Source organism: Scatophagus argus, chromosome 3 (assembly GCF_020382885.2).
Source record: "Scatophagus argus isolate fScaArg1 chromosome 3, fScaArg1.pri, whole genome shotgun sequence".
NCBI classification, from domain to species: Eukaryota; Metazoa; Chordata; class Actinopteri; family Scatophagidae; genus Scatophagus; species Scatophagus argus.
The window spans coordinates 24244118-24257176 of record NC_058495.1 but is presented as its reverse complement, the minus strand read 5'-3'; the positions used below and the strand labels follow the sequence as shown (position 1 = coordinate 24257176).

General features: G+C 43.1%; 2 protein-coding genes across 12 annotated transcripts in view; both read right to left on the bottom strand.

Annotated features, from left to right (window-relative positions):
* Positions 1-2671, bottom strand: part of LOC124056952 (filamin-B) — a 57046-nt gene extending 54375 nt beyond the window's left edge. For both annotated transcript variants that reach the window (XM_046384926.1, XM_046384927.1), the window contains exon 1: positions 2183-2671. In XM_046384926.1, the coding sequence (XP_046240882.1) occupies positions 2183-2474 (292 nt within the window). In that variant the 5' untranslated portion in view covers positions 2475-2671. The remainder of the gene's footprint in view (positions 1-2182) is intronic.
* A 2075-nt stretch (positions 2672-4746) lies between these two features.
* The window catches only part of slmapa (sarcolemma associated protein a), a 50111-nt gene continuing 41798 nt past the window's right edge, over positions 4747-13059 (bottom strand). For 8 of the 10 annotated variants that reach the window (XM_046384930.1, XM_046384928.1, XM_046384931.1 and 5 more), the window contains 3 exons: positions 12612-12783; positions 12357-12491; positions 4747-7034 (listed from right to left, as the gene is read on the bottom strand). In XM_046384930.1, the coding sequence (XP_046240886.1) occupies positions 6939-7034; positions 12357-12491; positions 12612-12783 (403 nt within the window). In that variant the 3' untranslated portion in view covers positions 4747-6938. Of the gene's footprint in view, positions 7035-10452; positions 10541-12356; positions 12492-12611; positions 12784-13059 lie in introns of all 10 variants that reach the window. The other 2 variants (XM_046384929.1, XM_046384934.1) reach the window with 1 other exon arrangement.

Genomic DNA, 13059 nt, shown 5'->3' with positions numbered 1-13059 from the left:
TGACTCTGGGAAAAACAGCAAAATTCAACAAAGGTGCTGCGTCTCTTTGAACCAGATCACACACACTTGGGTTGCTGATTTTTAATTTGATTTTAAGATGATCAGCCGTCATTGTCCAATCAGCTGATATCAGGTCAGATGAAAGCAGGCAGTCGTGGTGAAATCACTGATGAGACATTTTAAAACCCTGCAGACATGGAGACGTACATGCATTTGTGTGTGTGTGTGTGTGTCTTTGACAATACATAAGTACAGTACTTTTTTGCTTTCTTCCTCCACTGTGATTCACCAGACATTCATCACACAGTCTGACAGCCTCAAAATCACGCAGCACATCCAGTCGCGTCTCTAAATCCCACAGGCTAAAAGCAGTTTTTTTTGTTTCCCAAACAAAAAAGGCTCAACAAGAACTCTGCACATGTGAGCGAGCTGAGCCCCACAAGCAGCCACGAACTTCAGCGTTTGCATGTTAAATATTTTTGGACCAGACTGCAGCGTGACGGACCCTGAACTGATGATTTTATTCTTTGCATGTTTTCTTGCCAGGTTCTTCAACCACCTCATGAGCAAAGACGACAAAACCACAGGAGAGAAAATCCACACGAGCCGTCTCTCAATTAAACACACACACACACAAAATAATAATTCAGGTTGTCATCTTGAAAGCTGTACAAAACAAGAGAACAAAACAGATGTAAAATAATAATAATGATAATAATAATAAATATAATCAGCGGCTGATTAGAGAAGCTTCTTGTGAGCTAAACACAAATTTAAAATCATGAAAAATGTTTGTGGGATATTCAGGAAATTGACTGCACTGTGACTGTCCGTCAGTATTGTGCAGCCTGGGTGGAATGAATTAAAATCAGATGTGTGGTCATCATGTTTGGACACAACAACCAGCAGCTTGTTAAAGAGAAATGTGGAGCAGCAGGAGGAGGCTGTTGGCTCTCAGACAGCTGACAAAACACATTAACAACACAACATGCATCTTCGGGGTTCAGGGGTCAAATATTTTCATTGGAGACTTCACTTTCTCCACATGAAGCCGGGCTCGTTAACACAGGTGTGTCCTCTCTCTGTGGGAACCTGCTCATTAAAGCAAAACTCTGCTGTTGTCATGTGGAGACGCTACACCCACAACATGCCAAACTCCATCCAGAAATCTGTCAGTTTAAGGCTACCCCCAGGTGAGAGGCAGCGATGGTTTACTCAGAAAAATGGAGATCTTCAACAAAAGTTGGCTTAAATGCAGATCGTGTGTGTGCCGATCGGACAATGACTTTTAGCCAACTCTACAAACACTCTGAGAAAATAATTCATCATTATTCTAACGTCGCGGTTTGGAAAGGTGACATTAAACCGCGAGATTCATAAACAAAGTTTGGTAAGGAGTTCTTGTCACGCCAGAAGTTCAGCATGTAGAGGAACTTACGGGGCCCAAAATAATAAATCTCACTAAAACGTATGATTCAAGTAATATTGTTTATTCCGTCATGCGAGGACGTGTAATTAGCGAGATAATTTGGGTCAACACAGAGTTAAGAAGTGTGGGAACCCCGGGAAACGTCCACACAAATTAAAGGTTAAGAATACGGATTGAACTTTGGTCTCCGGCGCAATTGCATAACGTTTATTGTGAAACCCAACTAAGTTCAGAAACATCCCAAATCTGTCTTTACTTTGGCATAACAAAACAGAACAAAAAGCCTCGGCTTCAATGAAACACGAACTTCTCAAAGTGCTTTCCCTCTTCGTTACCAGCGCGGACTCTTCGAAACGCAGCCAGGTGGGCGGCGTGGACCACTCACAAAACCGAGAATTTTAGAAAGAATGTTGTTGCTTTGTGTGTTAAATCTATGCCGAATTGAAGACTGCGTCCGACCGATTCAAGAAACACCTGTTACAACAATACACGGTTCACCTACGCGTGTGGAAAAACAATTAAACTTTGAAACGCAGGATTATTAAAAGCAATCCGTAATTTCCACGAAACAAAACGGCATGTTGGGGCTATAAACTGGGAAAACTTTACTAAGATGAGTAATATTAGTCATAGCAGCATCTCTGTCGTGTGCAGACTCTCCTCTAACATGCAAACTAATTTTGGGGTGAACAGTTGATGGTTTTGGAGGCTCAGAAAAGCTCCCAGACGAATGAATGGACCGCCGTTACTCACCTATGGAGACGAGCTTAATGTTCTCCTTGTCCAAGAACTCCAGCGCCACGGACACGTTCTCCAGTTTCATCTGCCTGAAGTTGGGCCTCGGGTGGTACTTTCTGTACATCTTCTTGTGGCTGAGGACCTCCAGCAGGGCGATGAGCCTCAGGCCGTCGCCCAGGTCCAGCTGCAGGTCCACGATCCGCTTGTTGACGCATTTCAGGTGCTCGTTGATCCAGCGGGTGAAGGTGTTCTGCTGGATCTTCTTCCACGGAGCGTCCTCAGCCAGGTCCTTCTCTGTGGCCGGCATCTTTATTCGGCTCTTTTAGTCAACTTTCTTAAACGGCTTTTGTCCGGATTGTGGTTCAATGTGACAGAAAGTGAGCCGGTGAGCGTGTTCTGTGTTCCCGCGGTGTTTCCTCGGAGCAGGCTGAAGGTGGTTTGAAGTTTTCCTGAGCCTCACTGGGACTGACTGGCTGCTGATGCGTTCACACGCTGGTGTGAAAGCTCGGAATTCTCCAAGTTCTTCTGTGGGGTTTTATGGCAGTTAGCGTCCTTAATGTTGCATTACCGCCTCCTCCTGGATTTCGTTTTTCACGGTGTCCATTTCAAGTGCAGAAGTTTATGTAAAACCAGACAAACATTTTCTTCCCCACACGCTCTAAAATACTTTTAGAAAGATTTCTGACGGTTCAGGTACCTTATTTAAATAAAAATACAGTAAAATATCCCATCACAAGTGAAAGTCCTGCACTGAAAGTGTCACCGCAGTAAGTCATGTAAGTCAAGTGCACATTAAGTTTCATTGGCAAAAAATTATGAGGATTGAGAAACTAATGCAAGAACATATGAATTTAACAATCTATTTCTAGCATTTATTCCATCATTTACATATTTACTCGTGATAGATCGGTTCAATATTTTGATTCAGTATTATATCAATATTATTATGTTATAACAGACACCGCGTTGATTCCTCTACACATTGCAGACGTCTCGTAAAGATGACATCATCCTGCTGTGGGTGACTGATGTCTGTGTGTGTGATTTAGCTGACATCAGTGTGTGAACACACACACGTTCAGGCCTGTTTAATGCAGCCTTTGTTCTCTACGTCTCACACACACACACAGTTTAATCAGTGGTGGAAATTTTGTGAAATTTTGACTTCTCTACATTTCAGAGGAAGACACCTTTTTTACATCACCACTTTCACATGGCAGACATTTTCAGGTTAATACTTTTAAGGCCTTTGGTACATTTTTAAAATACAACACATTAGTGAAGATTAAACTGGTCTTTACCGATAATCACCCAAACTGTGTCTACCTGAGTCAGATGTTTATAATCGCAGAAACAAACTCAACCCCAAACTTAATCTTGTAATTATGGGACATGAAATCATCCAAGATCCTGGATTTAAAACATTTAAATCACTCAAATATTTGCATTTAAACCAGAGGTTTTTCTTTTTCTCTTCTTCTTCTTCTTGGCCTCACCAGGCGGGGCTCCAAACCGGTTCAACGCATGGAAACTTAAAAAACTTATTTTAAATGTGTTGAAATTACAGCCTAAATGTGTGTGATTTGGTTTAATCAGAATCAGAATCTCTCTCGCTTGAATTTCCCTCGGGATCAGTAGAGTATCTATCAATCTTTATTGGCCAAGTGTACACAGGAATGTGACCTGGTGTAAAAGCGCCACATAACAATAGATAGAAAGTTAAAAAAAAATAATAATGTGCATTGAAAAATACAATTGAGGTGGGATATTTAAACAGAATGAGATGACTGGAAACATATACAATGACTAGAAATGCAAACAGGCAAGACTGGGATTTTAAGATACCAGAGGTTAGAGATGCAGTCGTCAGTCACACACTAATAAACAGTTTTGTGGTCTGAGGTGAAGTGAAGCAGGATTACTTTGCCATCTTGGCTCAGTTGATCCTAAGTGAGCACAAGCGGCGAGGAAGCGGCTGAAACCAAACGTGAGGCTGTTTACACTCTGAAAGCCAGCATGTAAACACCACACATCAGACACCAGTTTCACTCCTCTTCTGTTGCCTTCTGCTGTGGCACACACGAAGCTGAGGAGCAAAGCTCGACTTCGAATTAAAGTCTGCGCAAACTTCTGCGACTGTGAACCAATGAAAGCAAAGGAAGCAGGTTTGGTGGGTCAGCTTGCTACAACTTTAATCCAAACATCGCTCTGCATATTCAGTACATCTTCATCATCATCATCATACTGTATCCTCTACAAAGCTCCCTCTCATATCTCTAAACAATTTTAACAAAATAAGTCTAGTAGCACATCATTCAGTAACATTTTATTTTACAATTCTCTCTCTGTACTTTAGTGTTTTTCCTCTTTAAACATCAGGAATATTTGTTCGTATTCATTATTTACTTTAACTTTTTTTTGTTTGTTTAAAACACAGAGACAAGACGGAGTACACGAACGATGACAAACGCTGCTCAAGAGTCCAGAGTGTGAACCGACACACACACAAACACACACACACACCTGGAAATAATTTAATGTCCGCTTAAAAAACAAAACCTTTCAGAAAAGGTCTGAAGTGTTTAAAGTTGGTTTGGAGAGAAGCTTTCTGTAGTCACGCTAGCTGTTCTGGATGAAAACTGGAGACAAACTTTGTTTTTCGTCAGACGTTTAAAGTTTTTAAAGTAAAGTTTGTCCTGAAGATGGCGCCAAACCAAAACGCGTTGCGTCAGATGGCAGACATCTGAACGATTCACGTCTGGAACTCGTCAAGACTTTGGTTTGTCCACTTTTGACGAACGGGATCAGATGGTGTGACCCAACACACTGACAGACCTCTGACCATCACATAAACAAAGTGTGTGTGTGTGTGTGTGTGTGTTTGCTCGCACAGGTACACAAACTGTGGTGTTAGTTACATCAGAGGCACTTTGACCCCCTTTTTTCTGTGCCCGCCAACGAAAAAGAAAAGAAAATTTAGAGAAAATTAATCTGATTTTTATTTCAATAATTTGGCTTCAAGTTTTAACCCCCAACCCAAACTCCCCTGAAAAAACAAACAAAAAACAAACACACACAGAGAAAACACCATGTTAGACATCCAACATGGCCGACTGAAACCAGAACAGAGCAGAGCGGGACTTCCTGAAGCTTTCCAACAGACCCAGTGAACACCGATCCAAGCTGTCACTGTTTGTGCTTAATTGGTGCTCCAACAGCCTGAAAGCAGATTTACTGTGAATGTGATTCTCATGAAGTATTCACGCAGTATTTTCACTGTGGATTTACTTTACTGATGTGATGTGAACCGACTGTACAGCAGGACTGTGAAACATAAATGAAATTAACCCACTGACGAAGCCTGAGCTGAATCCTTCTCCTCTGAACTCAGACTAACACTTGCTTTGTTAGAATGACTTTGAACGCAGCGCGACGACCTGCCAATGAGGGACCGACTGCTCACTCAGGAAATGTTGTTTGTTTATAACCGAGCTGAAAGGGATTAGTCGACTGGGTTTTCTGTGTATTTGGCAACTACAAATCGACTATAAGCTGACAAACGTTACCTGATCTCAGCTTCTTCTACGTGTTCATTTGCTGCTTTTCTTTGTGTGTCAGCAGTAAAGAAAACGTCTTCGGGTTTTGGACTGATGGTCGGACAAAACGAGACATTAAAAGAACTGACTTTGTGAGAAACTGTGACGAGCATTTGTTTTGGACTTTAGAGACAAATCCAAAGATTGAAATAATGATGAGCAGAAGAACAGTGACTTAAATGTCATCGCAATTTCCAGGAGCCCAAAGTGACGTCTTCAGTTTTCTTCTTCTGTCCGACCAACAGTCCAAAAGACTCTTCATTCACTGTCACAGATGACAATGAGAAGCTGCAGATCCTGACATTTAAAACGCTGGAATCGGCAAAAGCTTGACATTTTTGTTTGAAAAATTACTGTAGTTAACTGACTACTTGTGGCAGCTCTAATTTTCTACCTTGACAGGAAAATACAGGAAATGTGCTGCTATTTCTGGATTAAAAAACACAACCAGATTCAAAGATTTAGAGTTCAATGGCATCAAATGTCAGCAGCTAACACAGACAGAAGACTGGCAGGTGAACGCTCACAGCTGGTTTAAACATCTGAAAGGGTGAAATTAAAGCTGAATGTGGCCTTTCTTCAGTAAAGATCCCGAAGAACCGATCGTCGGCGTCGAGGTGGAACAGAACGACTGCAGCCCAGTCCGAGCTGCAGGTAAACACAACCCGCCAACAGATTCCAGTAGCCGATGAAATCTATCAAAAGGTGTGAAGACGTTCCCTTCCAGCAAACGCAGACCTGCCAGTTTTCAGTGACGGCTGTGGATCGTGGATCGTGTGTCTCTGGACTGGACTGCGGCTGCTGGAAAGCGTTGCGATCGCCTCCGTCCCGCCCGCGTGCGTGCGTGCGACGGGACGGGTGTGATGGGAGGAAGCTCGGCCCGCCGGAGAACGTCTGGTTACCCAGAAATCAGCAGAGAGACGAAAACCAAAAAGCCCCCACCACAGCTGAGAGAGAGCCGAGAATTAAAAAACAAGAACAAAACTGTCCGCCGCAAAAAAAACAAACAAACAAACAAAAACAAAACATCTGAATCCTCTGTAGAAACCACAACCTTTATAATCCCTCTACAATTATGTACAATTAGACTTTATACAAGTAAAGCAGTGATGCTCTCCTCACAGCTCTGTGTGTATATGTGTGTGTGTGTGCATATGTGTGTGTGTGTGTGTGTCCTAGGTGGAGCTGCTCTTGGAGAAGTTGGGGTAGAGGATGGCTGCCGTCACGGCGACCATCACTGCGATGACCGGCATCCAGGGGCTCCAGCCGCTCTGTGTGAGAGAGACGACCACACACACACACACACACACACACACACACACACACACACACACACAAAATCCAGTTAGTCTGCGTCGTCATGTCTGAGCTTTTAGACTCAAACTGGACTGAAGACTGAAACAGGAAAGACATCAGAGAGAAAGATGAAAGAGGAGCGAAAGGGAAAGACAAAGGAAGGGAAGGACTGCAGATGAAAACCAGATTTTAAAAAAGCTAAGAAGTCCAAGAGATTATATTTTCTCCTCACAAGTTATTAATCTAATTGGGAAAACTTACAGTTTGTTATATAAAAGGACAACAAACGTTAATCAACTTTTCAGAAACACCAATGAATGTGCAGCCTTGAGTAGCAAGACGACAAGAAACTTGTGGCAAAGTTTCAACTGAAGTAAGATGGGAAAAATTCCTCTTTGTCCTCACAATCTGCATTAAAAAAAACAAGAACAAAACACTATAAAAGTACACCAATAAAAATGTCAGAACATTCTTGAATTTGAAATGTTTTAAGAGTAATTTCCAGAGGTTTGCTGCTCTCACACAAACAGCCGACTGTCTGATTGCCTGCAGACATTGAACTTCACACAACAACTGGGCTTTCGTCGAGAGCTTTAATTGTTGGATGGGATTTAATATTTGGACCAACTTTGGTTTGAGGGCAGCACTGCAGCTCAAGTGTGAGAGAATCATCATGTGGGAAAACTGAACAGTCCCCACATGAGGTTAAAGACAGCCAAGTCTCATCTAATGCTGCTGTGAAATGTCCCCACCAAGCGCCTGATCATCGGGGACATTCAGCCAAATCAAGACGCAAACAAGATTTTTCTTTTTCCTTTGGAGGCCACTTTTCTCAGCATTTCATAAACATCTATCTAAACCCCTGCGATACTCTCCTGCAATCACAGGCCAATCAATCAGGCCGTTAGCGTTCTTATCAGCTCGGTCTGCCGTCTGTTAAAGCATGCGAGAGACGGCTGAGGACAGTCGGCGTTTTTGAGAAGACAGGATTTCATTAATTCCTTTCAGCTGCAACGAATACGTTTGAGCAAAGTGAGAGAAAGCAAAACGTGGGTTTAGAGTCAAACTTCTTGTTCCCACAACTCATGGCCAAAAATCAAATACTGAGTCATGAAAAATAAATAAATAAAAAATATAATCTTTTGGGACTGCAGGACAGACAGAGGACAGGAGGAAATAGAAAAAAAAAAGAAATTTGGAAGCAGCAAAGTAAATGAGGCCCAGGAGGTTACCTGAGTAGAAAAACAGAAGTTACAGACCAGTTTGCCTCACAGCAAACGACTGGAAACACTGGACCCAAATAAACAGACGCAACGCAGGACGAACATGATGGACAAAATGATGGATGTTTTAATAACAGAGAAGAAAGCAGCAGTGAGAGTCAACAAAACGCTGCAGCTACCAGCATGCAAAAACAGAATCACATGGACAAACAAGTCAGCTGCAGGCCGGATGCAAGAAACAGAAGGAAGTAAGTAACCACAAACCCTGTCGAAAGAGATAACGAGGCATAAAGTGAATATGAATATGAACAAAAGAAGCTCCAACTGTGGAGAGACAGTGAGCGAAGGAGGAGGAGTCAGAGACTGAGGTGGTCCCACGCCAAGGAGACACTCTTTAAAAGGACTCACGTTTCACGAGTCCAAAATAAAGACTCATTGGATCACACAGACGAGTTGGTGTTCAGACGGCTCAGACCACAGCGGGACTTTACTTCTAAGCCGATACAAATTTAAACAATTCTGCATCACTTGCTTCTAATTTTGTGTAAAATTTGTCAAATTCATGTTAGAAGAATCGTAGAAAAGCCTGCCATGTGAAACATGTGAAACGATCCAAATCAGGACTACAGGTTTTAAATCAGCCTCTCGCCTCTCCTCGCCCGCAGGTCGCCCGACTGGCCGTGAAGTGGAGGGTGAATCACAGCAGTCTCAGGGGGACAACCTGAGCCACAACGCTTCAGGTACGACTGTGCGGATATCAAAACAGCCTCACTGCAGCAGTTTGTAACAGGTGTCTGACTGCTGCTTTGAGGGTCCAAAACGCAACATTAAAAACATAAAAGTGACAGCTGCCGATCCTTTATTGAACACAGCACTGGATATTCAACGATGTATGTCTAAGGAGGGAGTACTGAGAGATGGACAACAAGAAAGATACCAGTCTTACATTTCGAGCAGGAACACCAGCTCTTCTCTTTCTTATTGAAGACTGAATTTCACGTTTGCATATTTACTTTCACTTACTTTTATCTAACTTGTTTTATCATTGTCTTATCGTTTTTATTATTCCAAGTCTTACGGAGACTGACGTATCAAACGGAGGGTCTGTGGTTGGTGTCCGTCCCTTTAAAGAGCAGCAGCAGAGCAGACGCAGACGCAGAAGACGTGTGACTGACTGACTGACTGACACCCATGCAGTTACGAGCTGCTCAAACCAGAAGACAACAACAGGCCACCATGGAGATGAGGGTGACGACGATGATGATGATGGTGATGATACTCGGTCTTAAAGGGAAGCGTAGGAGGTGAGACAAGCGTCCTGCTGATCAGAGTTCAGGGTTCAACACTAACAGCCTGCTTTCCTTTTTTAATGACAACAAGATAAACTTCAGAAATACTCCCCTTAATGTAATGCAGTAATAATTTCTTTCATTTAGGAGCTGGAGCAGCTTCTCTTCCTGAGGTCTGTCGATGTGTGACACGACACACTTACATGTACGTTCATCAGAATTCCTTTATTAATCCCTGGAGGGAAATTCAACACAACACTTGGGGCTGGAAGTGTGTCCTCAGTTTAATCAAATTTAGACTGTGTCTTGTTTGGCAACAGCCCAAACAAAGACAAGGGCCAACGGACTTGAAGAATTTAGAGAAAAGCTGTGTTATCACACTTTAACTCCAGTGGAAACATTTCAAATGCAACCCAGGAGAGAGGAGTATGGTTGATTTCTTCTGTGTTAAAAAATCCAAAAGTGAGACACTGAATGTAAAAATTGTGGGAGCATAAAATTTTTAATGTCCTTTTTTGTTTCATTTCTTTATATTTTAGACCAGGTGCAGTATTATCCTTACATATTTTACCCTAACTGGACTCTAGCTGCACATGGACGCCTTTTCTATGCTCTGTAAATAAAAAAATAAGCAACTCCAAACCACCCGTTACAGGAGCACTAAACATTAATGATCATGACTGCGGTTCACATTTGAACAGAACCATCATTTTAGCAGAAGGAATGTGGGGGTCGAGGCACGTAACCCTGAAGTCATCACAGGTCAGGACGATGTTTTCACCTCTATCGTCTTTCCTTCCACAGATGACGGACAGATGGAGGCAAAGGAGACAGTCAGACAGACAGAGAGACAGACAGACTGATGTCATGTCGGTGTGTACCTTTCTACCACAACTGGCCGAAACACCAGTAGAGCAGAGCCAGGACAAGGCCAATGAATATGGCTTGGACAGGCTGCAATATGGATGGCTAGAGGGGAGGGAAGGAGGGGAGGGGGGGAGGAGGAGAGGGATAAGAAGAAATCAGCCGGCAAATCAACCAAAACCAACATGGAGGATGGAGCAGCTACAGCAAAGGGGGGGAGGAGGGGGAGAGAGAGAGCCAGAGAGAGAGAGAGAGAGAGAGAGAGAGAGAGAGAGAGAGAGAGAGAGAGAGAGAGAGACAGAAAGAAAGGGGGGGGGGGGTTATCTATCAGCCGTTTCTACAAAGCAGCACCACCACCTCCAACATGTTCAGCAGCCACATTCACCAAACACCACCCGTCACCAGGCAACACTTTCCTGTTGGACTTCAGCTCATTAGCTTTCTGCACCAGGACGTCTCATTAGCACTCAGAGGATGACCTGATGACGGTGCTAACAGTCCGCTGCTTTGTAAAGGCCAGTGCGAAATGTTTGAAATCTGAGCTTTTATAAATAAAACCTGGTGAAGATAAATAATGGACTTACAGGATAATTCTGGATTATTACAACTTAAGTCTTATTTTCATAGTTTGTTCCATCATTGTATTGCGCTCACCAAAGTAATGACGGAGACCTGGGAACACAATGACATCATGTCAACAAAGTCTGACCAAAAACACTCGCACCTTTTGTTTTGTCTGCAGCTTCTTAAAGGGGAAGTGCTCCAATTTCTTGAAGAGTCAGACATCTGCCAGGCATCTGTTCCCAGATCTCATCATCATTACATCATATAAATTTTAACATTTCAGCATTAAAACGTCTAAACAATCAGGTGCTCTTTTTGTTTATTTTGTTTGTTTTTTTTTAGCTTTGTACTTACGTGATCTCAAATGTTTCCAACAGTGTTCACATTTTACCTGTTACTATAACTTCCAGGAGAAAGTCTGAGGAAAGAAGTACACAAATGTGGCTCAAAGTAAACTGAACTTGTCTGTTTTGTTTCGTCTGAGAGACCCCTGGCAGCAGAAACTGTGTGCTGTGTGTTTACGTATATGAGCGCGAGTGAGCCGGAAGAAATGACGGACAAGACTATGAAAATAAGACCAACGTTTGTAATAAACAGAAATCATTATGAGGACTGAGACAAACATCTACTGTCACGTCAACAAGAGACTGAAGAGGAGAAAGAGCTGAAGACGGGTGGATGAGAGAGGAGGAGAAGAGGAGGAGAATAGGAGGGGTAACAGAGAAAGGAGGAGAAGGCTGCTCCGCCTCGCTGTCATCCTCCGATTTTCTGATTTGTGTTTCCTGCAGTTTTCACAGAGACAAGCTAACAGCTCTTATTTAAAAGGCAGGAGAAACGGTGAAATCACAGGAAGTTACCTCAGATGGAAGAGCTTTTACGGTCAGTGTAGCTGAATTAAAAACAACAATCTCCGTGCTTATTAATGAACTGAGCGGCTGCATCAATCTGCTGGAATCACATTTCAAATTTCATTCCTGGCGGCAGTCCTCTTTGTTAGTTAGCAGAACTGAAGGTCTGATTCAAACTTCACTTAGAGATACAAACAGCACTGGCTGCTGAGACTTGTGTGTGTCCAGAATTAGCAGGTGAACGGGGATCAGGAAGGCTGCGAAATGGAAGTTCTGGGTGGGTTAAAACTAGCAAGACCCAGACCGCCGCAGTGTCCAGAGGTGAGTCTGGAGCTTCTCCTGCATTCACCTTCAAACACAAAACCCCCAAACATCCAGGAAACAAATACATCTGGATTTAAAGCTGAGCAAACACAAAAATCAAATTCATAACACAAAAAGTTATTATAGTCTTTGGTTTTATTACAAGGTGAGTGTGAGGGTGTGAGGGTGTGAGGGTGTGCACTCACGGAGCTGGTCTTGTCCTGCAGCAGCTTCAGGCTGCTCCTGCACTGCTCCAGCTCCTGGTGGATGTTCAGCTTCTCCTTCTCTGTTCTCTCATAGCGCTGACGGAGGTCCAACAGCTGGGACTGCGTGTCTTCATACTGTGCACACACACAAACACACACCATCATCACATCGTATCTGCACTGTCGAGAGATTGACTGAACATCAAAGAATTGCATTCCTCTCCGTGTAATGTGTGTGTGTGTGTGTGTGTATACCTCTTTCTGCAGTGTGTGTGTGTGGGCCTGGGCCTGGTCCAGCTGAGTCTTCAGCCTGCTTGCATCCTGCAGGTGTTGATTCTCCAGAGAACCCAGTTTGTCCTGCAGAACCTCCTCCCTCTTCTCCAGAGACTCCAGACTGCTACTGAGGACCTGGCTCTGCTCTCTGGTACTATAAGCACACATACACACACACACACACACACACATCAAGTCAATAATGGCTGGCCTTCACTCAACTCCAAGAATTCACAACAATTCACCTCTAATCTTAAAAACGGACATGCATTTGCATTTGCAAAAGCTTTGTTTCTCCAAAATGATCTGACGAAAATGTTTTTACTGATCGCAGCAGCTTTCACCAGAGAAGTAATCAAGCACAACAATTGGGAGTTAAATAAAAATGTCAATCTCCAACACACTTTATGGGGACAAAGTTGAGACAAAT